This window comes from Corvus brachyrhynchos, unplaced genomic scaffold, assembly GCF_000691975.1.
Source record: "Corvus brachyrhynchos isolate BGI_N302 unplaced genomic scaffold, ASM69197v1 scaffold126, whole genome shotgun sequence".
In the NCBI taxonomy this organism is placed as follows: Eukaryota; Metazoa; Chordata; class Aves; order Passeriformes; family Corvidae; genus Corvus; species Corvus brachyrhynchos.
In genome coordinates this window covers 6,519,519-6,543,343 of record NW_008239283.1, presented here as the reverse complement: position 1 = coordinate 6,543,343, position 23,825 = coordinate 6,519,519, and the positions used below count along the sequence as shown (strand labels likewise).

Here is a 23,825-nt window from a genome sequence, read left to right as displayed (position 1 = left end):
CGGGGGGCTGTGCTGGGCCGGGCGGCGGTCCCGGTGCTGCTGCCGGTCCGGGAAGGTTCCTCTCTCCAAGAGGAATGGGCCACCGGCGCCTCCCACCTGCCTTCTTGTCTCCGTGGAGGTGCGGGGTCGTACATGGTCCCAGCCGTACATGCGATCGGTTTTCTGACTGTGCTCCCGATTCTGTGTTCCCACAGTGTTTTTCCATGCTGCTGAGGAGCAAGTGAATTGAATGCTGTGGCCTTTACTGTATCCTCCAAGTCGTCAGCCCACGTGGAATAGCACCAAGAAAACATCCCTCTTTGCCGTTTAGTATAAATCGAGTTATTTTCAGGTGCAAAGTATATGTTTTTTTGATTGGCATGTGTTATTTGTGTGTTGGGTGATACACACAGCTCATTTAAAATAGAATTGGAACTCGGGGAATTATTAACCAAGGGGGTGTGAAAGCAAGCTGCCTTGTGTGGTGGAAGGTCTTTGTCCCCGTTCTGCAGATAGTACTCGATGAAAATATTGGTAGTTCGCTTTGCCAGGGTATGGCTGGCACAAATACAGCCAGGGTTGGGGTGCACCTGCATGATGGTGGGGCACTTAAATAACCTCACAGCAAAAAAAGGGAAAAAAAAGAAAGACACACAAAAAAGAACATAAGAAAGAACATAAGGGGATGAATAGGTAAAGGATTCCCTTTCAGGACTGGAGGTGGTGACTGAGATGCCTGCTCAGGGATGGGAGGTGCAAAGGTTGTGCTGATGTTGCAGCACGTGGGCTGCAATCTTTGCTCGTTGCTGCAGCAGCCACGTCAGTTTAGCATGTGGGCAGGAAGCTGAGGGATGCCCAGCACCAAAAATAGAGAAGTTTGTCAAAGTAGAAAAGAGCTTATTTTCCTGTGGAGAGGAAAAACCCAGCAGAGCAGTATGTGAGCTTGTTTGAAGAGGGACTTGGGTTGACAAGGCCACTCTGTTGTAGGCTCTGCTCTCTGTTGAGGTAGTATAAGCCCACAGAGCTGTTCTAGAGACCAGCTGTTATAAATTAAATCCTTTAATGATGCAGTAGTGTACCAGGAGAATTATCTGCCTGTGTATGTGGGGGCAGTTTTTCACTTTTCCTGGGGAGGTGAAAATGAGCATTGTATAACAGCTTAGGCATTTTTCAGGGTGTTACACTCTCTGCAGCATAAGTATATTAAAAAGGCTTTGGGTTTGTTTGTATTGGGACATTCTTCTAGAGCGCAGTGTTACTTGCCCAGCAGGTCAAGTCTTCAGTCACTTAAAACCCAAACACCACACTTGCATTTATCCATAGCCCTTCTGCGTGTTCAGTAGGGAGTCTGGTGTGGCATTACACAGCACAGACACTGGAGTACGTGGTGTGCAGTGTCGGTAATGCCCTGCTTGTTTTGAGACCCCATTACTGCTCCAGTAGGAATCATGGAAGTGAAATCCTGAAAGGCACAATGCCATTGAGTTTCTCACTGTGTTTTACCCTTTGCATGAGGCCCACCTGCGCCTTGTTTTCCAGCTGTGCTTTTACACAGAGGAAAGGCAATAATTCCTCCCTTTAATGTTTCCCAGGTTATTCAGAATTAATTCTCATGTCAGCGGAAAGCTCAACCATCACAGTTCGTCTTGTGCGCTCTTTTGAGCACCGGAACTTCAGACCTGTGGTGTACCATGGAGTTCCCTTGGATCAGACAGTGAAGGAGTTCATCGCTTTTGTGAGGAAGGGTAGGAGGTCTTTGTCTCATTCGTTTGCTTCAGGCCCAAGTGTTGCTGTCCCTGCACAAGAAAGTGGAGGGGAGAAAATGAATGGGAATTCTGTGGCTTTGGTAGAGATGCCAAATTTGTGTTTGCATCCATTGTGTGCTTTTCTTCCTTAGATGAAAGGTCTGGAGTTAATAAGGGCTTCCGTAGTTGGTGTGCCATGCCTAAATTTGGATGGACTGCTCCCCCTGCCCAGATCCTCATGTTTAGTCAAGAGACATGGACAAGTCAAAGAGACAAGGACATTGCTGCATTTGGCTCAGTGCCTCAGGCTCCTTGAGTGGTGCCGTCAGGCAAATATTCATAAATAAATAAGAATAAATTAATAGAATTTAGAAAGTCTTTGATCCTAACTACACAAATATGTGGAATGCAGGAACGCAAGTCTGTTTGCTATTTGTGAGAAGAGAGAATCTTGAAAATTTGTTTTTGACACTGTGTGGTCTCACTGTGCATGTTTGTTTCTGAGTTCCTGTCTCCGTTTTGAGTTTTGTGGTGCAGATTTACTCATCTGTGGGCTTTCTGTTTTAGAAGCCTGGTTAAAAGTAACAAAAGTTAAGTACTGCAGACCAGCCCACACAGTGACTTGGTAATTAGGGTGTTACTCTTAATCTTGCAGCTGTATTTCCACACACCTAAATGGAGACATTCAAAGGGTACAGAATAATATAATTTGGTTTTTTTGCATGAAGTCAGCTTAAACAAGTCTTGAGCTGTTATAGATGATAACATTTGAGCGACTCCTAGGACATTGCCTTGGGACTCACGGGTGTATTGTGTTTGGCAATTTCCATATTTCTGGACAGTGATAGGCATGGCAAGATCTTAGGATGCTTTTAGAAAACTGCAAGCACTTTCAGAACATATGGCACAGCTGCTGTTATGAACAAAAAAATAAAAAACAATGCTAAGAAACTTGCTTTTGATGTGTGCAGTATTGCAACTCGCTGTTATTTGAGACAAAGCCAATGTCTTGAACAAGACTTTTTAGAACCTCATTCCAGAGGGGTCTAAAAGCCCTGTTCCTTCCTTTACTGTAATCTGTTTTGAAGGGGCAGTTTAAGATAAATTGTTAAACTACTGAAGAAATCATGGCTTCAGCCACCTTGCTGCTGGGCACCCCACAGCTGACTGGGCCTTCTGAGGTCCTGTTTAAGTCACTGGGAGCACTGACACCAGGGAAGGTGTCAGCATTCTTGCAGTTACTTATGGGCTGTGTCCTGCAAGCAGCTAAAGAGTTAATTTTCTACAGTTTGGCTTCCTTTTCGTGGCTGGTTCTCATGGCTGTGTTTACTGAACGATTCAGTTATGAATGACAGTTGTCAGCTGTTTGTATAAGGTAAAGAGAGATGCTGGGAAAACCATTAAAAGGATGTTCCTGGCAGATTTCTGAAGGATCAGACTCCCGTGATCATACCCTAATTGCACTGTCCTCATGGGGTGTTTTGTTCAGAGGGACTTCATGCTCAAATGGAGTTATTCACATATGGAGTCACTATAGAATCTGAGCCAAAGGCTGTGTTTTAGCATTTGATGCTCAAACAAGTCTCCTATGTTGCAGATTTATTTTGATGTAAAGGCTGTCCGGGGGATGCATGCATTGCACAATAATGGAAAATGAAGTATTGGAAATAATTTAAAAAGCTTTGTTTTAACTTTGTGCTTTTATTTTAATAGATGTGTCTTCAAGAACAGGACTTCCTCCTCCTTTTAAAAATTACAAGTATGGTAGGTGTTTCTTATATTGCTTGTTGTAATCAAATGCCCACATAGTATTTTACACCAGCATTTATACAATTTAAAAGATAACTGCTGTACAATCCTAATGTTGGTGCCAGTACCTGCCTACATTTGTAACTCTATCCAGCTCTTGTAGCTGGGGCTATGCCACTGGGATCTTGTCTGCAGAACTTGACCATTATTTTAAAGATCTGTTCTAATCTTTAAATTAGGCTGCATGGTTTACATTATTTGCTACTGGGTACTGATGGGTTTTGCTATTAATTTTTTTATTACTTTTATAAGTGCCTTTTTAACTGTGTCTTTACCCTAATGAGCAGCTTGTGATCTCAAAACACTTTGTAGTTCTCTGGGTGCTTATATACTTCAGTATCTATTTACTGATGGTGAAGCAGAAGCTGAAGGCAAGAAGTAGAAAATGCTTAAGACTTACATACTTAAATAGTTTACACAAGATAAGAGAAACAGGGGAATTTTGCTCCAAGTAGATATGAAAGCTCTTAAATACAAGCTGGTGGTATGAAATAGCATGATGGGAAATTTAAACTGACTTTATCCTCTAATGTAAAGCTATATGTGTATTTCCTTTTTGTGCAAATTGGCATGAACATGTGCAATTCATCTGTTTGGGACAGAAAAAACTTTTTAAATATTGCTAAATTACTTCCTTTCTTGGAGTTCGTAAACTCGGATGTCAGTCACATATCTTTTTCTAAACCTGGCAATTCTCAATGTTCCCTTGGAGTTTCCCTGCAAGTGATCCTCTGTCTCCCATGTTCTTGGAGTTGACAAACTCCTTCCTCTATGGTGATGTAAAGAACTGAATGAGAAACCTACTTAATACATGTGAATGGTAATAAACTCTATTTGCCTATTTGAAAAAAAGGCAAGGATTTCATTTTGTGCTCTTGCTAATGGTAAAACAGAGAGTGCACATTGAAGCCAGAAAAAGAGTTAGGGATTAAGACTGATGATACATCAGTGGCAAGGATTTGAACGTTACTATTATTTTTAATGTTACTTAAGGTCTTAACATCTGTAAATGTAAGTTTGAATTTGGAGGTGCCCTTCACCCCATCTGTGCCTTTGGATGAGGGGTCCTGTCTAGAACTGCTGCTCTCAGTTGTATCCCTGGTGTTGCCTATCCCAGCTGCTAGTTCTTTCATCACTCAGAGATCAGTTTAGTTTCTCCCACAGCGTATGTGATGGCCGAGGGCCTGATTGTGCTGTGTAGGACTGAGCATAACTTTAAAACCTGTTGCACCAGTTACTGGGGGCCTACTCTTACTGTGATGGTGCTAACTGCAGGAAAATTTTCACACAGGAAAATCAAAGCCAGGTTCCTCACCTTCCCCTCAGGCTGTGAATCATCCAGGTTCATGTTTTTGGCATCTCTGCTGTCTCTACAGTGCTCTACTGTCATGTTTTTGTGAGGAAAGGGCAGTGAGACTTCTGCATGAATAGTGCCAGTAACACATAGATTTTTCCCCCTGTTTTGTTTGGCAGTGCCAGAAATCTCGGTTGGATCTGGTTGTCTCTCACCTTGCCTGTTTCATCTTCCTTCCCTGCAGAATTTGGCACCACTTTGTTCTCTTAACATCCTATATAATGCCATCACATTTTTCCTCTTGGATTAGTGCTCCAATTCACATTTCAAAGCTTCTGACTTTCATTTTCTCTTCTTTTCTTTGTATGGATCATTCTTGTTCTTGGTCTAGAACTCTTCTGAGTCAGTCTTATCTTAGTACCTTATCATTGCCATCTTTTCACTGATGTTGGCAGCCTGGGTGCCAACTCGCTCCATAAACTGCTTCTCAGTTTTATTTCCTTTATCCACGAATGTGGAGCAGTATGTCAGGTAGTTCATAAAATCACTTAGAAAGTGGTATCTTATCAATTGCCATGATAGACCTATTATCAGAAAAGGCAACATAAAGAATTGGCAGTGTGATTGAGTGGGACTAAGTGGGGATGAAACAGCAAAGGCTAGTGAGAGGACTTAGCTTATGAGAAGAGACTGTAGTTTCATCTCTGTAACAGAGTTAGAGAAGCCATTTAATAGCTCAGATGAAGACATGGTAAACTGCTGGGTGCAAGGGATGGAGTTCTGAGCAAATAAAACTGCGACAACACTTCAGGGCATGACGGGACAAAGAGAAAAGGGAACGTGTCAAAGTAGACGGAGGAGCTTAAAACTAACAGGTGCAGGCTGGGTTTATTTGCTGTAGTAGAGAGGTTTCATAATTGCAATATATTTTTTCTGTGATTGCTTGGTGTTTTTGTAATGTTTCTATGCAAGATGGATCCTGGCAATTGCAATTTAATGTCTGTCTTGCTTCTAATAGCACAGTTATTACAACATGCCAAGGCTGCCTTCTCAGTGACCTCTGCAGTGATAATACAGAGTACTTTTTACCTTATGTAGTGTTTTAAATAGTGTTCAAAATGGGCCGGAATGGTATGGAAGCAAACTTCTGAGTGGGAATGTGATCTCCGTTATTCTGAACATCTGACTCCTTGCTCCTGGTAGTTTGAAAGTTGGTTTAGCCAATGTTTAACTTTGCTGTATCCTTCTCTTACCAGACTATTTCAACGTGAAGTGTTCACTCAATGCACAAAACTAAACTAGAACAGAAAATGAGCAGACAAGCAGAACCGGTTTTTCTTCTTTGCTGGGAAGGCATTGATGTGTTACTCCAAGTTTGTTCAGACACAGACTCTTTAGAGTTCAATCTTTTCTTTTTTTTTAGCGTTGCATGGCTTTAAGCCATTCCCTCTGGATCTTCACACACATCCAGTTGCTTTAGTGTTATTTTCCCCTGTTTTCCCCTTCTGTTAGCAAAACCCTGCCCATATTGCCAGAAGAAAGTAGTACTTTTAAAAAAAATTTCTAAAAGCACTACACTGCACAAACATGAGATAAAAATTATTGAAGAGAGTGTAGCATTAAAAAGAGAAGAGGCTGTACATGTTCACGGAAAATGAATTTGCTTAACGAAATTTCTGCCATGGATGGTGGGTGTTGTATTCATGAGAAGGAAAATTTCAAGGGATGATCTGAAGTGGTCAGGTTACTGTGTCTTAATCACTTGCTGCCGACCAACTTAGCTGTGGTAGTTGACAGTGCATAAATGCTGTTGGTCCTGCCCCAATTGCATGTGTAAAACCTATTAAGTTAAAACACCCTAAGTGGCATTTAAATTGATGTGTTTTGACTGGCAATTGAGACGGTCATTAGTAGGTTATTGTAATTCAGCCAGCAGACAGAAGCCCAGTAGGATGTGGTACCTTAATGTTGCATTGACTGCTTTAAGACTGTGGCCCAGGACTTCGAGATTAAGATGTTTTCTCTTCTTTCAGGTTCAATACACAAAATTGTTAATAACAAAAGATCTTGAAGCTTCCTGCTTTGTTTGTCTTTCCCAAGTACACCTTTCAGTGTTGTCTGCTTATTAAGCCTTATTTTAGGAAAACACTATTTTCTTTCAGATACAATGAAGATTATTCACCAAGCACACAAATCGAAGGTAAGATTGTTAGGTGTGTTCCTCCCCTTTTGCATGCTTTGATGCAGGCAGATCTCTGCACTGTCAAACAAGACGGGGCAGAGGCAATCAGTAAATTCTTCTTCTTATCTTCCTATTCTGGTTCTCTGATTTGTAGACTGGTGAGCTTGTAGTGAGTTTGGAAGATGATGACAAACTGATTTTGAAGGAAGACAGTACGCTGAAAGCAGCTGGAGTAGGTGGGAGTACATTTGTATTGACTGAAGATGCTGTTCCTTGTGCTAGCATTAAACTGATAACTGGCTGATTATGTTTGGACAGGCTGCCGAAAAGTAAATGCTATTCCTGATGCTCTTTACACGACTTGATAATTATTCAGGGAAGCATTATTCAAATCATTGGTCTGAGGGCAGCAGGTATCTGCACTCCGAATGTTCAGAATGCAAATTGTGATTTTTAGAGGGTATGCTTATAATTCTGCTGAGAGTAATTTTAAATGATTGACAGATAGGTTATTAGTACCGTGTCTGCTTAGTCTTATCAGTAACATTTAAACTGATGTTTTGGTTAGAAATGTAAGTAGTGGAACCAGCACGGAATAATGAAATAAGATTAGATTTGTTTAATGTGCAGCATACAGTGCCTGATAGCCAGATTGCTCAGGAAAGTTAGAGCAGAATCATTTAGAGAATGTGCTGAACATAGCAAAGAGTTGAAACTTGACCTGATTTCTCACATTTTGACAGGAGACTACATATAGGGCATGTCTTTTGGTAATAATGTAAAGAAATGTCTGTCATGATAAAATTGATGGTCCCTGGATGTCCTTTGGGCTTCTCATAAATGTGGCTGAATGACTTTGTGGCAGCAGGGTACTTAAGGGATGTGTTTGCATTCCACCTTGATATGGACATTTGCTCATTTGAATGTGATTTGCCTGGCTGGAAAGCATTAACTGCCTGTGCTCTAAGTGCAGGGGCTTCACAGAGGAGGCACCCTCCTGCTCCTGGTGCTCACTGATTGCTCCCCAGCTATGGAATGGGATTTCTTTCTCATAGGTTACTTGGCTCTCCTGTTTCCTGCAATTTATTTTCTGGTTTTAAGTGACTTGGGATGTCTCTTCAATGTTCTGCTCTGGTGTGAACTGCAACTGATCTCAGTATACCTTTCCTAAAGGTCTTTAAATGTTCCTATAATATGAATAGTAGTTTTTACTACACCAGGTCATTTTGTCAGGGGGGGGAAGATGACGATTACTGGCACCCAAGCCTTACAGATTTGTAATTTAATTAGCAGAAGATTCATTTAATCATGATCTTTATCTATGTAAGGCATAAGAGGCAGTGCAGTTCAGGAGAGGGACTGATGACAGTGCCAAATGTTGGATTAGAAACAGCAAAGCTGTCTTGTTTCAAAAAGGTATGGATAAATATTTGTATATATTATCCATCTTTGAAACTGGGTTTGTAGCTACAGCAGTGAAACAGTTGGACATGATCTCAAAAAAGGTGTCAAAACATCAGACTAAGTGTTACAGTGAAAGGAAATAGGAATACAGCAGCCTGTTCTGTGTCTCTGTACAAAGAGAAGGGTGGTTCATTTAGGGCAGAAAATGAATTAAAGCTGGGGTTTTTTTTCTTTTTTTTCCTGAATAACAGCAGTTATTAGTCATTACTATATAGAAGATATTTGTGATAGAAGGGGAAAACCCTTTCTTTGGATAATGCAATGTGCCATTATGCCATTTTGAATTTGGATATGTTCCAGTGTATCTTGATGTGAAAATGAACTAAGTTAGGAGTGGGGTCTTTGTAGTAAAATCTTGAAGATTTTACTTTTCTTCTTCACCAAGAACTGGAATAAAGTAAGCCAAGAAGTGAAATATGATAGCATGTACCACAGGTCCTCATTTTGTATAAAATCACAATTTTGTACATTTGCTTTAAAATCAGTAAGAAAATTTGAAATCTCCTATTGACATATGAATTTTTTCCAACATCTAGTCTGGACAAGACTTACTGGAATAAAGCAGCCAGAATCACCATTAGAAGATCTGGGAAATTCTGATACATGCAGAACATTTTTCCTGAGCTGCAGTTGATTGCCCTTGGCTCTATACAGGGGTGGGCTAGAGAGTTATAAATTATGAGGACATTAAATAAGTATCCTCAGGAAAGCCTCTGTAGTAGTGATTATTATTACAGTTATTATCCAGTCAGCAAAGTTAATGCTTACATTTTTTTTTTAAGCAGGGTATATGTTAATAAAGTGTTCAGTATTCATTACAAAGTCTTGTCTGTTTTCTAGTTGAGATTCTAAAATCCCTTCTACTGGTTTTTTTTTTCTTTTTTTTTTTGAAGACAGGCAGACTTCATTAACTTAAGGTTTAATTTAAAAAGCGAATGTGGAACTTATTGGCTCAGCACCTTAAAGAATTCCATGTTTAATAATTGTGAAGGCTTTCCATCAGATTTGTCTCTGTTCTGAATTAGTAATGTTGCTGACTTATTGTTTTAGAAGAGGAAGTCCTTGACCTACTGGGTTGAAAGAATTGTGACTGTTCTGAACCTTTGTGGGTCCTTTAGCTCTGCCATATCCCCTGTGAATAATTAGAGGTATTTGAAGGTATTGCTGGAGAAGCCAATTTGTGTCTTTCACTTTGCATATTGTTGAAGCCTCATGAATTAATCATCAGCAGGGCAAAAAATTAACTTCTTCAGACACATATTTTGATGGGTCATGAGGGAAAATGTAAAGTGATCTGTAAAATATTCTACTGATCCTCTAAGTATTAAATTATTATACCTACAGGCTAATTTAATGGGAAAAAGAAGTTTCTTTCTCCCTCTCCTAACAGAAAAATGCACAAAAAAAGAGTATATAATGCTTCATTATTTTCCTAGCATTTGAAGGTGTTAGAAATGCAGTCACTTAATTTGCTGAATGCTTATACAAACAATTCTGAAGACTGTGTTAAACAAATCTTGAGGGGTCTTGTGTACATATTTACTTCCTTATATTCATGTTCTTTGTGGTTTTGTTTGTTTGGGGTGCTTTTTAACGAGGTTAAATGACATCTTTAATACTGGAACCTTTTTTGCAAAAATATGAGGAAGAAAAAGAAAAGTGTGTGGTGATTTATAATTGACCATAAAGTTGCTAATTGTCTTCTAAGATTCTAAATAGCTGGCTGTTGGTGATTCATTTACTGGTGTGCTAAATATTTAATTTTTTATTCGTTCTAGCAAATGAGACGGAATTAGCATTCTTCTGTGAGGAAGATTACAGAAACTACAGAGCAAATCCTGTTTCGGCCTGGTGAAGATCCCAAGAGATTGTTTTGTTTTCCCATACCTGTTGTAAATTTTCCTTATTCTGCTTAATGAGATTTTTCTTAAAGATCAATAAATCCTAGAGGATTTCTTTGCAAACAGTGCAATTCCCTTCCTATAGAAATTAATTTCTGTCAATATGCTAAGGCTGAGAGAAGAACTGGTGGACATAAATGACTTTTTTCTTCCTCCCTTTTCTTTTTGCTGGGCTTGGCTCTTGAGCCTCAGGCAGTGCCATCCCTGACCTGTGACACACTTTCGTGGTGTGATCCCACAGCAGACAGTAACTGCATATGGAAATTATACAAGGCACAGGAAGATCCCAGCCCAGTACTAACTTCTAATGAAAATGCAGTGAAACCTCCTTCAAGTGAAATGAAATGTTTTATGGCCAAATCACTGGGTATTTTAAAGAACTTGAGAATCTCTCGGTTTCAAGTCACAGCTTTACTTCTCTCATGTTATGTTTGGTCTCTTTTGTTTAAATAGTGCAGACTGGCCAGTGTTTCATGCTTTGCAGTGATGAATGCTTTCCATTATTCTCTCTTCCAGCCCTCTTTAGCATGCTGAAAGGGACAAATGTCTGTTGGGAGGCTTTTGTGTCCAAGGACCAGCTCGCCTGTTGCTAGCTTTACTTGATGGAGACACCTTCACATAGGGGTAGCAGCTCGAGTTCTGCCAGGACATCAGTGTGCCTAAGTAGGAACTGGGCATTTTTCCAAATGGAGTGAAAGCTCATGGTTTCAGTTTTAAGAACAAAACCTGAATGATTGTATTTTTTTGCAAGGAGAGGCCCAGTCTGTGAGCCACATGTCTTCAAGACTGGAATTGATTCCTTTATGCTTTCCATGAGCCAAATACTCTGTGTGTTTGTTCTTGGAAATTCCAGGCTTTCCTACTACATGAACCAAATTAAGAATGACAGAAAATAATCATGCATCCAAGAAAGTACCTTTAGATAGATACCACTTATGAAATGCTTTTTAGGGGGTACCAACATGGGACACTGTGCCTTTAAGCCTCCCTTCATTGAAATAGGAATGATGGCTCTCTGCCTTAGCAGCCTTTTTGGGCATAGGCTCTGCTCAAATGAATGAGACCTCACGTGCAATTGCTTTAAACCTACACATCGACCCTGAGCTCTGTGTGAGAGCTGACAACACTGTTTCCATGAGACTTTCTGGAGGAGTAACCCTGCCATTTCCTAGAGCTTTGATTATTGTTTTTATTGACATGTGTTTATCTAAATAAAATTTCCCTTTATTTTAGATGTTGGGCCAAAGAACCCTCTGTGTATTGTTCCCACCTCATTTTCCTCATCCTTCCTGACACCTCTTTGGTCTAGGCTGTTTTACTCACTGACAGCTTTGCTTCAGAGTTTTATTTTCTTGTGAAAGAATGATACCACTTTATCAACTTGTGATTTAAATGATTTTATCTTAATCTTGTAAGGAGGAGTCCTGTGTCAACTATGTTCTCCTGGGATGCAGATGTCGTTGTGCATGCCCTGATGAATTTATGAGGAGAATTTACCTCTTGCCTTCTCTTTCGGCCCTGGCAGCCTCTCTGTTGCTGGTACCTGCTCCCCAAACATGGTCCCATGCCTCAGCTACCTTACACAGTCTGTCACTTTTGCAGATTTATGTGGTTAATGCAAGTTTGTGCTCATCTTCTCAGACAGTTCAAGCTGATGCATTGCACTCCAGACTATCCCATCCTTGTTCAGCCAAATTTACAATAATGAAGCTAACACTGTAAGAATAGATGGTGTACCAGAGAGATCAGTGTCTCAGGCTGGCCTGCCAAGGCATCTAAATGGTGTCTGTCAGCCCATGCAAGCTCTCAGACTGAGCAAGCACTGCCATTCTTTTCCTCCTGTTCTGGGGATTTGAATTTGGTCTCCAGCCCTTTCAGACAGATTTGGATTAGTTTTGTGATCCCTTTTCTCTAAAGCATTTGTGTTTGAAAGAGTCACCACATCTTAACAATTGTCCTTCCTGGGCTTGTACAGTTCCCAGCTTGCAGTGTCACATCAAGTGTGGTACAGTGGAAGAGCAATTCTACAGCATCACTGAGGAAATCTGTAAATGTTCCATTGCAAATATTCCAGAATGATGTGCCTGGCACTCCAGATTAACTTCTCTTTCCAAGGGAAGAGTTAAACTGCTGCTTTGTGAGCTCAGTTAGCTCTGGCAATGGCACTTCATTGGCTTCTTTCTCCAGCAGTACAGTGGAGCCTTTTGTAATGCTCTCAATGGCCATACTTGTAAACTGGTTTCTTCCTGAAGTGTTTTTCTACTGTGTTGGGTTTTGTTTTTTTTTAAATGGGACTTTTAGTAATGTTTCTTTCAAGTAAACCCCACAAAACCACAGATAAAAACTGAAAACTTGTTAGAAAAGATGCTGTTCCAACATTGTTTTGGTGGGATATGGTACAGCCTTGTATCAAAGTGGCTTTGATTCCAGGATTGTTGAGTACTGAATGAAAACTCTGAACACTGGCTAATAAATTAGTAAAGGCTGAGATGCCTTTGCCCATGTTGTCATGAAATCCTCTTTCTGCTGAAGGAAATCACAGAGTTAGTACTGGGGTTTGTTATCCTGGCAGAAATCATAAACTGCATTGGTTTACAGTTGCTTTTAATCAAAGGTGGAGTGGGGCAAGTCATACAGCTTTGCCAGTGTTCTTAGGCATTGTTCTTAGGGTTAAATAAGGATTCGTGTGACAGTGGGATGTTCTTGGAACCATTCACCATTTTTTTTGCTAAACAAAAGAACAACATCCAGAGAGGACACTGAAATAAGATAAAATTTATCCTGGGTTATAACATTCTAGCAGGGAAAGGCAGTCAAACTGGAACCCCGGAGTGGTATGTCAGGCTTGGCTGTTTCTTGGAGAAAAAAATCACTTCAGAGAGACTGGAGTTTTGATTAGGAGGTGTGAAAGCTACTGAAGAAGAAAAGACGAAATTTGGAAAGGAATTATAAGTAGGAAGAAAAGGTAACAGTGTAACTGAATAAACAGCAAAATCTGCATGTGCAACACTCTTGGTGCAGAGATACCAGAGCAGTGCTGCTTTCTATGGAACTAAAGGTATAAAAATCGTGCTTTTTCATAATTTTTGGAATTGAATTCATGAACTGCTCAATTAGGCATCTTGTTTTTTCTGAGTTTGTCACATTATACTTTCTTCATTCAACAGTTTTAATTATTTTTCTGCTCAGAGGTAGTTATGTTGCCTTTTGAAGAAGCAAGAGTTAAGAAAAATCTGCTGACATGGACAGCTGGGTTAAATGTTGACCAGTGACATAAAGGAGTCCTCAAAGATCTGATAAGCACCAGTGTTACAGTTAACTGCTTTATTTGATGTAAACATTCTGACTTAAAGGTGATCCAGAAATATGTTGTAAACTGTGGTGTTTCTCTTTCACTCCCTGGGAGTATTTAACATCCCCTGACACATGATTTATTTAAAAATGAGGTTGCAAGCAGCAGTCCAAGGGTTCCTTCCCATGGCCGTGGCGGGACGTCTGTGGGCCCTGTCCTTGGAAGCTACGGAAATCCTGAGTGTCCAGAGATCAAGAAGCTAAAACCAGAACATGGGATACTCATTCTTGGTCTCCTGTGACTGACAGGATCCTGGATACAGAGCAGGGCAGATGACTGGAGGCATTACAAATGCCTAAGGCAAGTGCACAGTTGAACAGTTTGGACTGAGCTCAGGCTTCCTGGTGGGCACCTGATCCTCCTTTCATTGCTTCCTTTCCATAGTTCTACTTGGCACAGATTTGCAAGTGATTAATGAGTCAAGAAACACCCAGGAGACAACTTTTTCTGCTTTTCATTTTATCAGGATATTGACTTTTCTTTGCTCCCCATTTCCTATTGAGTCAGAGAAACAGACACAGCTTCAAACATTTCCCCAGCCACTTCCTTTTGCTTCTTCTGCTGATTTGCAATGCTTTAATGGTTAGGTTTGCACCTCAACTGGTATGCAATGGCAGCATTTCCTGTGGCAGTGAATGTACATTTTAAAAAATTTGTTCATGAAAAAATATGCTTTGAAATTGAGACCTTTTCTACACTGTCACTAATGGTGCACAACAAAGGCTCCTTTCTTGCTTTGCAGAAAGACTTGCATAGGACAGCACTGTCTACCAGTCAGTGGAAACAAAAATGTTTTTATCATGCTTTGTATCTTGTAAGGAAATGAAGAAGTTACATCAGGAATGCATTAAAAAAAAAAAAAAAGGCAGTGAAAAGCCAAGACCTATTGCCATGAACTCTTTGCCTGCAGAGAAAGCCACCAGATGTCAGCACAGCCTGTTCTTTGCTTCTCCAGAACCTCTGTCAGCCAAGAGGTGTGTCAGGTTTATGAAAAGTGCTTATCTGCAACTGGTTTAGCCTGAGAAGTCTGTGCTAGGGTTCTGGTGATGAAAGCTGAATCTTTCCTTGCAGAAAGTATTTATTTTTATATTAAAATCAAAAAGTGGCAAATCGAACTGGTTTCAGGGCTTAAATTCCTCTTGTTAGAGAGCATCCTTTGCGGAGCCAGTTCCCAGCGTATCTAAATCTTTGCATGCTGTGAGGAAGCATTTGCAGAACATTCATCTGAAGAATTGTCTGGAAAAGATCAGTGTTAATTTGCTGAGGTTTTGTAAAGTAGATTTTAAGTATGCCTATTTCTTTTAAACACAAGGAAAACCATCTGGAAGAGACACACATGCAAAGCAGAGCAAAACATCTTCAGCAACACAGCTTAAACACACAACAAATGTATCCTCCATGCTTCTGACCCTAAGCTCCCACTATTTCTTCCTTGTAGTGCAAGGGTTGAGGAGAACCTGGTACTGCGTTCTCTGGGTCGTGCTTCCTGAGCTGGGATGAGCTGAGGTGGGATATGAGTTTTGGAGCCCAAATCCAAGCACTGTGCACAGCTTTATGCTGTCAGTGATTAGAGCATGCATAGATGCTGCCGGGTTAAAAGGCTAAATTTGAATTTTTGCACAGGGACAAGGTGTGACAGAGCTTTCTGCTCAGATTCCCATCACTTTCCTTGCAGCAGCTTGCAGGTGCCAGGGAGGTATCGAAGAGAAGGAAGTTAAAGTGGCAGGTAGAGCCCGGGTGATGTAAATACTCCTTCCTCCTGTTTTGGGCTGCTTGTTTAGTTCCTTTCTTGTAGCATTATCACACTGGGGTCATGCTAGGGGTTTGCCACAGCTTGCTGTGGGAACTGCTTATTGATTCCAAGCTATTACTATAACCCTCAAACACTGCTCACACTCTGAAGGTGATACAAGAGAAATTGCAGCTGTGCAGTCTTGGGCTGTGTGCAGGGGAAGACTGTGGTGTGCATGGGTGCAGCCAGCATGGTGTGCAGGTTGTTTAGGAGCTGTTATTCTTGCTTCTGTCCCTCCTGCACAACACCCACTTCTGCCTTGCTGGGGACCAGGATCTTGTCTGGAAGCTTGGCATGCATGGCAGATAGATGAGAGGTGAGTGTTTGGGGTGGTGGTGCAGTGCAGGAGATGATGGGGCACAGAGCTTTCATGTCCCAGTAGATGTGGTATTTTTGATCCCATATGGATTGTAACTTCTGTTTGTTATCATCCTCTCCCTCTGATACCAATAGATTCCTTTGTAGTGGGACAGAAACAGCTAGCCAGAGGAGTTGGAGTTTGTTGGTAATGAATACATTAATTGGGGTCAGTATGACAGATTAATATAAGAATTTACCTTTGTCTGTCCATTCCTGCTCTCTGGCAGGTGACTTACAGTGTTGTGTACTAGAAATGTCAACAAATGCTGTAAGAAGTGCTGCTGTCTGCTCTCATTCCACACCTGAGAAGGTTTAATTCTGCTTTCTAACCTAAAGCCCATGGAACATGTTATTTAAGAACAGTTTGGGAAGCCCCTTTTCTTCAGTGAACTGGGATTTTTAAAACAGAAGGCATGGTGTTGATCTGATTTCAACACTACTTTGAGGTCACAACTTTGCCTCCATGCTTGTATTTGAGTGTTGGTTTCTTCCTTCAAGTTTCCAGTGACAGGACAAGAGGAAATGTCTTCAAGTTGTGCCAGAGGAGGTTTAGATTGGATATTTGGAAAGATTTGTTCACCAAAAGGGTTGTGAAGCTTTGGAAGAGGCTGCCCTGGGAAGTGCTGGAGTCACCAACCCTGGAGGGATTTAGAAGACTTGTAGGTGTGGCACTTGGGGACATGTCTGAGTGGTGGGCCTGGCAGTGCTGGGGTAACAGTTGGACTTGATGATCCTAAAGGTCTTTTTCAACCTAAACAATTCTCTGTTTCTATGATTGTGTCCATCCAACTGGAGGCATCAGCTGCCTTTAGAGTCAAAGCAGCAATCTAGCTATAACAGCTTTATATCCCAGCAGCTACTATCCTGGCCATTTCTTCACACCTATTCCCCTGCCCCATCCCTCCCAAATCACATACAACTGGTTCTGCAGAACACAGGCTTGAATCTTGCACAGTAACTTTGTTTTCTAGAGTGCTGAATGAGACAGCTACTTGAAAGCAGACATCTGGCTGCAGACAGCTCTTTAAGGCAGCAGGCTGGCATGCAGCAGCTGAAGGTAGCTAATTGCAGATCAGATATGGGAAACAGATAACAACAGTAACTAACCAGCAGAACAGCAGCTGTAGTGCATCCTCCAGTGTTGAGATTTCCAAATCTAAAGCAGATTATTTTTCTAGGAGGATGCACTTGTGCCACTTTAAGTCTTTGAAAGGTTTTATTAATACTATGGCTTGTGATATGTGATCCTCCTGACTGGCCCCAGACAATGCTTATTTTTAGTCTTTGATTATGAACATCCTGTACATGCTCTGCTAACAAGAACTGTCCCTAATCATAGATGGTATCTGTGTATTCTGTGCTTAGCTTTAACATGTGTGTGGTTCTCACACACAAAAAAACCCTCAAAAAACTTGTGCAGAAATTCTCCAAAACTGATGCTCCTTATTAAGGCACAATAAACAGATAAAACAAAACTGTCCTAGTGTAACAAATCTCGTTCCTCAAACCCAAGGCACAGTCTGCAAATCCCGCTAGCTCAGGGTGTGAAATTTAGAGCTCAAGAATAACACCAGGTTTTGTTGCTGATTGTAGCTGTGCTGGCCATCTTGGACAGACTGGAGGAAATATATTGCACAGAGGTGCTGAAGCAAGTGCATCCCTCTAAAGATTTAACTACAGTTTGATATATCACTTTGTGAGGAAATCCCTGAAGAGCAAGAAACAAATCGCACTGTTTAAAGCCTTGTATTATAAAACTGAAGGAGTGAGAGAACTGTACCTGCAGAGGTTAATCTTCAGCTCAGGAATTTAAATGAACTCATTAAAATCAACTTACAAATTAGCTCATTAAAATGCAATGCTGCAGATCCAGAAGTTGGTTGATCTGGCATGCCACTTGTATGAAAAAGTGACTTGAAGCAGAGAACAAATTTATAGTATTAAAACTCCATCTTTCTTTGCAGTCCCCCATCTGGAACGCCTTCTTCCTTGAACTCTGTATCAACAGCACTTTTTATTTAGTGAATTAAGCTTGTTTGATCCTGTGCTACAAGTGCTGTGTAATATCAGTAGCCCCCTGTAATGAAATATATGTCTGTACACACTTGTGCCCTTTCACATGCATAGGAACTCTGTAATTGAGCCCTGGCACCCTGGGTCACAGCAATGATCATTTTATTACCTTGATAATGAGATTCTACAAGCTGCTGGCTGTAGTGGGTTTTATTTCTTAGTGGTTAAATTCTAGATAATCACACTACTCTACTACTGCCATTAAAGTAATGGTTTTGTTTAGGGGGAGGCGGGAAAAAAGACTCACACAAGTTCTAACTATGTAGACCTGTTCAGAATATCTTTATATAACTACAGAGGCCAGTGATTAAAACTGGCCTTACTCTTACAGCTTTTCATTTGGTTCTTACATATCCCAGAGGCACATAGTAGGCAGTACAGAAAATAAAAATACAAAGATTTTTACATTCCAGCTATATATTCTGCAATAAGATATATATATATGTGTGTGTGTGTGTACATATATACAGACAGAGAGAAAAACTTCAAGTACAAAACCAGTTAAATGGTAAATTTTAAGCCAGTCTCACTGAATGTCCTATGCACATCAAAAAATGCTTAGGGAAAAGATAATTGAAAAATTCCTTAGTTTCATTTTCAGCATTCCAGGATCAGAAGAAATTACTCAAACTGTTGTGTCACAGGTTTTAAGGACCAGAGGAATACAGAGGGCATCATGTGAAATGCTGTTCTGCATTAGAGGAATTGGTTTTGGTCTTCAAAAGGGATGGTGGCTGGCTGGCCAGTCTGTTGGCACAGGCATTACCTGGACACACCTGACCAGCTGTTTTGTTTTTTTAATGCTGTAGAGCTGCAGTAGCTGTGGGGATTTTGAACTGGCTTGTCTGTCCCTTTGGGCTTGTGTCCATCTGAAAAGCCCCATGCTGACTTGCTGACTCCCCTTCTGCTCATGGAAACTGTCCCTTTGCCATGGGAAAGGGTTTGTAGGCATGAAAGTCCTGTAAACAAAGTGAGGGTGCAAACCTTCTGCTGGGCAGAACAGTGAGTCTTTAACCTTGCAGCGACTCACAACAAAACCATGCTTTTCCCCTTGAAGACAAAACCTGCAAGCCTGTGTAATGTTCTTTCCCTGCCTCCTAATCTTTTTTGGCTGCCAGACAGTAGTCTTGCCTGACCTAAAGATGTGAAAAGAAACCTATGGGGGGGAAAAAGGCATTCAAATACACGATAAAGTGTGTAAACTGGTGCTTTTATGTTGTCTTTGCCTGCTGATGAAATGGAAAAGACAAATAAAAGACCAGGCTTTCTGTAGCCAGTTTTCCCTCAAGGATGAGTTAAACTGGAGTGGGTGAAATTATATTCAGGTGAAACTGTCTCAGATTCATGTGGAAATTTACCCTATCACCTAACCAGAAATAAACAGTGTTGGGTCATCAGTCTGCTTGGAGAGTGATTTGGTCAGGTGCCAGTCTGGGCTAAGTTCTGGAGGTGGATGGGGAAACCTAATAAACAGCTTGCTGAGGGGGACAGTGGGAAAGAACGGTACCTTCCCCATGTTGCCCAAACCCCATCAAAACAACAAAAAAATCACCTGATTATGAAATCTAGGCGTTTCCCTCAAGCCAGTTTCTTTTTATTCAGCCAAAAGAAGCAGCTTTTGGAGACTTTATTGTAAGTGTTAGGCAAGAACTAAAATTCCTCAATATCATCACTGGCGACATGAGCAATATTTGGAGAATGTTACTCACTGTAGTTACTTGAGGCTAAACAGAGAATTCTTACGATCCTCTGTTTGTGTAGAACTCTTCCAGGTTACTGGAGCAACGCTGGCTTGTAGCAGGGCTTATGTGCCCTGAAGTTGATAATTCCCCCTGCCCTTTATATTAACTGCTCCAGTAACAAGTACTTCCTTGTCCCACAAGCTGTACCTCATTTGGTGCTGACAGCTCTTGTTTTTGGAGAATGTTACTCACTGTAGTTACTTGAGGCTAAACAGAGAATTCTTACGATCCTCTGTTTGTGTAGAACTCTTCCAGGTTACTGGAGCAACGCTGGCTTGTAGCAGGGCTTATGTGCCCTGAAGTTGATAATTCCCCCTGCCCTTTATATTAACTGCTCCAGTAACAAGTACTTCCTTGTCCCACAAGCTGTACCTCATTTGGTGCTGACAGCTCTCTTAACTGCAGGAAAATGAGGCTATTCCAGGCATGTCCTTGTACCTGACCTTACTGAGGTAGTATTCTTGTGTCATCCCGACTGCTTGCTTTTAAATGAGCTTTAGTGAATGGCTGTCCATTCACTATTTGGTGATTTGGATGTCCAAAACTTAAAGAATTATTCTGATAAAGAGTAAGAACTTGATAGAAAGTGACGGGTGAAACATGAAATTAGGACAGAAATCTTCTTTGCCCTGTGCCTTGTCTACAGTGGTGTGAGGTCAGAAGAGCATTTCATACCTGTTTTGTGATCTAGCAAGTGACTTTTTAAGGTGTAACGCAATGAAGGACTACGCCCAAAATGTACAACTGCTATGTTTTCATGTTGTGGTCAAGATTTGCTGATCCCTTTGCAAGACTGTTCAAAGATCTTATTATTGCTAGTGAAACCAGTGGGTTTAGAGCTGCTGTTTTGTTTACTTAAACGGGAATGTTCAGGTGACAGCAATTTCTAAAAGCGTCACCCTATTATTTGATGTAAGGCCAGCTGGAAGGCCTTGGTTTTCTCCATGTAATTTTGTGAAGCAGCAGGCCTTTCCAATAATTATCCTCGCTCTGTTTCAATCAAATACTGCTTGAAACTTTGGCTCAGTATAACAGAGAATATGGAGCAGTAGCTGTCACCTCAGAGCCAGCAGTGCAGACCAGACGTCTGGTGTTGGGGATGTCTCTCTCTCTCAAATGCTTATACTGCTGCAAAAGGTGCTTTATTTCCTCAGCTTATGAACATGCACCAGGCACAGCTTCCAGGACCAGAAGTGCTGTCTGTATTTGAGAGAACAGGAATACTGGGCTTGCTGTCAGATTTGATGATTTTAGTAAAATCTACTGTCACAATAGCATGGATACTGCTGTTCTGACTTGTCCATAGAGTTCATTGAGGAGAACAAAACCAGAGGCAATTGATCTTTCTAAACCTCACTGCCTTGATTGATCCATACATTCAAGAGGCAGGGTATCTTTGCTGTCATAAACCACAGAAAATCTGTGCTTTTTTTTAAAAAAAAAAGGCATTGAAATTTATGAGAGCAGCTAGGAAAGCAACTGAGGAGTACTGGTTTGGGGAGCTGCCACCCAGCACCTCAAGTGACTGATCTGACTAACAGAGTCCATCAGTTTCCCATGTCTATTAGTGCTGCTAGCTCGGCTTTCCCAGTCATTTTTAAGGCAATAATTGTCTTAGCAAATCAGCAATATAATTTAACTACTACTGTCTAACCTAGTTTGATGGTCATCTATTTTCTAAAGTCACCAAATTTTATTTTTTATCCACAATACCATTATACCAAAACATACATATGTTTAAGAAAAAGAAACACCTTTATAGAAATGTTGATAGTGCTTCAAAATCCTCAAAGCTGAGGCTATTAGACGTTGCTGGAGGTCTCCCCGCTTGAAAATTCCCCCGTTGTGCTGGGCAGAACAAACTTGACGTATCTGCCCTTCTCCCAGCCCCTCCTGATTCGCAAAAGTCTGTGCTGGATGCAGGGCAAACTGAAGATGACTTTTGCTATGATCACAGTGCATGGGACGAGCAGTGTGAGGGTGTAGGTCGGGGGCAGGTAGAATTTGTACTGATTCTCATCGAAGGCCCTCGACCAGCCATATGTGAGTGTGTGCAGAGTGCTGATCACCAAGGCAATAAATCCAAGGGAGGACTAAAAGGAAAAGAAACACACACCAGTTAGCAGAGTACCTTGTGCCTGGCTGTTTTCCTGTATTTTTGACATTATTTTCTAAGTGTACGTGACACAGAGAAAGCTGAGGGTATTCCTGTGTTGCCTGCACAGAATAAAACATGGCTGGAAACCTTTCCTGGGTAGTGTGCCAGACTGCGTTTTTCTTTGTCTAATCAGAGGTTAAGTGTGACATTAGAAGCTCAGCATGGATTTCCCAGAAAGTGCTGCCAACTCAGCAGAGAGGGGGGCTCCTGCATCCGTGTGAAGCAGCAGCCCCAGCCCCTGCTGAGCAGGTGGGCACACGCAGCTCCCAAGGGCTCCTCCCGAGCTGCTGCTGCCAGCTCTGCTCCTGCCAGTCCCTGGCTGGCTGAGGCTGCTGACCAGCAGGATGAAGCATCAGTGTGTTCAGTGTTGTGGCTCTGGACCACAGCTGGCACTGCTGGAAGTGGGTGAAGCCACAGCTCCACACAGAGCAAAGACATCTTCAGGTGACTGGCGTCATCTACAGGAAAATGAGATTGTGTAAGCAGAAGTGCTCCGTTCTGAGGTGAGCAACAGCCCTCAAGGGCTTCCTCCTCTGTCTTAAAGATCTGAGTTGGTTTGAGAGCCAGACCATCAGGCTGTGTGATAGACTAAGCCCTTGGACTGGTGAGTCAAGAGCCCTTTATCCACTCATGGAGGCAGCAAGAACCCAGCCCCTGTTCTACTGGCAAGAACTTCCCCCATTTTCAGCTGAAATGTTCCCAAGCACCCACAGGGATTTTCCCCTGAATATTTCCAGCTCCCTCTGAGGGTTGCTCTCAAAGATAGGTTTTAAACTGTTTCCCTCATCAGTGGCTTCCTGCCAGCATCAGAGGTGGTGGCTCTTGAGCTTGTCAGCTCCCACTGCCTGCTGGCACCCTGCAGCACCAGGCACTTGCTGTATTTTCCTTTGTACAGGTCTTTGCTGCTGTATTTTCAGAGAAAAGTGCAGGTGTAGCATCTTGCTCTGCTGCCCTCCTTTGAACACTTGGTCTAAGCCTGCAATAACAACCAAATTTCAAGATGCCTAGAGAGGGAAAATTTTGCTGCTCACATCCCTAACTTAGGGAAGAAAGCCTTTACAAGCCAAAATACCTGTCTTGGTGCAGAGATCAGCAAGAAACACGGTCTTCCTGAAGATATGTCCAGGAAAGAGGACATGGCAGGGAAATAAGGAACCAGGGCAAGATGGGAGGAAGGCCTCATCATCTTTTGAAAAAATAGTTTCACCCAAAAAACTACTCAATTCAAAGCTTCCCCTTCTATTTTTGATTGCTGAGAAGCAATTAAAAAACCCAGACAACTTTTAAAAATGTACTACATTGTTACCAAAAAAACCAGACTAAGACTCCTCTAAACTTCAGAGCTAAACTGAATTCAGAGCAGCTGAGGGGACTGGGCAAGGCAGGGAAGGAGAGCTCTAAAATGTGCTACCAGATCTAGGTACTTCACTTTTACAGTATCTATCAGGCACTCATGTGGGTGTTGCTGAGTCCTGCCAAGCAGGGAACAACTCTTCTCTGTGTTACAGCTGAGCACTGCTCACGGCCATGCCAGGAGCCTCAGTCCTGTGTGCAACCCCACACTTTCAGGGACAGATGTCCTTACCAGAAGCCATGTCCATGTCCTAAACCAAAGTGGCAAAAAGCAGCAAACCCAACAGGGTCAAGACTAGTTGCCCTTGGAAAATTAAGTAGGAGTTTACTGAAATATGCCATGGTCACAGTTGAACCTAACAGCAGGACCTGACCTGCAAATCATCCATCATTTATAGGTTGAGCTTCTTTCCAACAGGCAAAAAACCCCCTGGGTGGCAAAAGGTTGGAAGTACCAGCTTAGGACTTGTCTGGCAAAGCAGGGAAGGAAAAAGGGGACAGAGTGAATCCAAGGGCAGCAGATGCATTCTGCCCTGGGCAGAGGGTGCATTCACAGTCAGCCCGAGCAGAGCTCCGTGCATGGCAGAGATGTCAGAGCTGGAGATGAATTACTTTGTTCCT

At 41.7% G+C, this 23,825-nt stretch overlaps 2 protein-coding genes across 6 annotated transcripts in view; one reads left to right on the top strand and one right to left on the bottom strand.

The window, feature by feature from the left end:
• CUNH2orf76 (chromosome unknown C2orf76 homolog) overlaps window positions 1–12,872 on the top strand; it is a 15,368-nt gene extending 2,496 nt beyond the window's left edge. Inside the window, exons 2-7 of one of the 4 annotated variants that reach the window (XM_017740207.1) lie at window positions 195–331; window positions 1,572–1,724; window positions 3,438–3,488; window positions 6,990–7,027; window positions 7,164–7,245; window positions 10,252–12,872. In XM_017740207.1, coding sequence (XP_017595696.1) covers window positions 1,592–1,724; window positions 3,438–3,488; window positions 6,990–7,027; window positions 7,164–7,245; window positions 10,252–10,328 — 381 coding nt within the window. In that variant the 5' untranslated portion in view covers window positions 195–331; window positions 1,572–1,591 and the 3' untranslated portion in view covers window positions 10,329–12,872. The other 3 variants (XM_017740209.1, XM_008638224.2, XM_017740208.1) reach the window with 3 other exon arrangements.
• Window positions 12,873–20,505: 7,633 nt separating this feature from the next.
• Window positions 20,506–23,825, bottom strand: part of STEAP3 (STEAP3 metalloreductase) — a 24,652-nt gene continuing 21,332 nt past the window's right edge. For both annotated transcript variants that reach the window (XM_017740206.1, XM_017740205.1), the window contains one exon: window positions 20,506–21,786. In XM_017740206.1, the coding sequence (XP_017595695.1) occupies window positions 21,496–21,786 (291 nt within the window). In that variant the 3' untranslated portion in view covers window positions 20,506–21,495. The remainder of the gene's footprint in view (window positions 21,787–23,825) is intronic.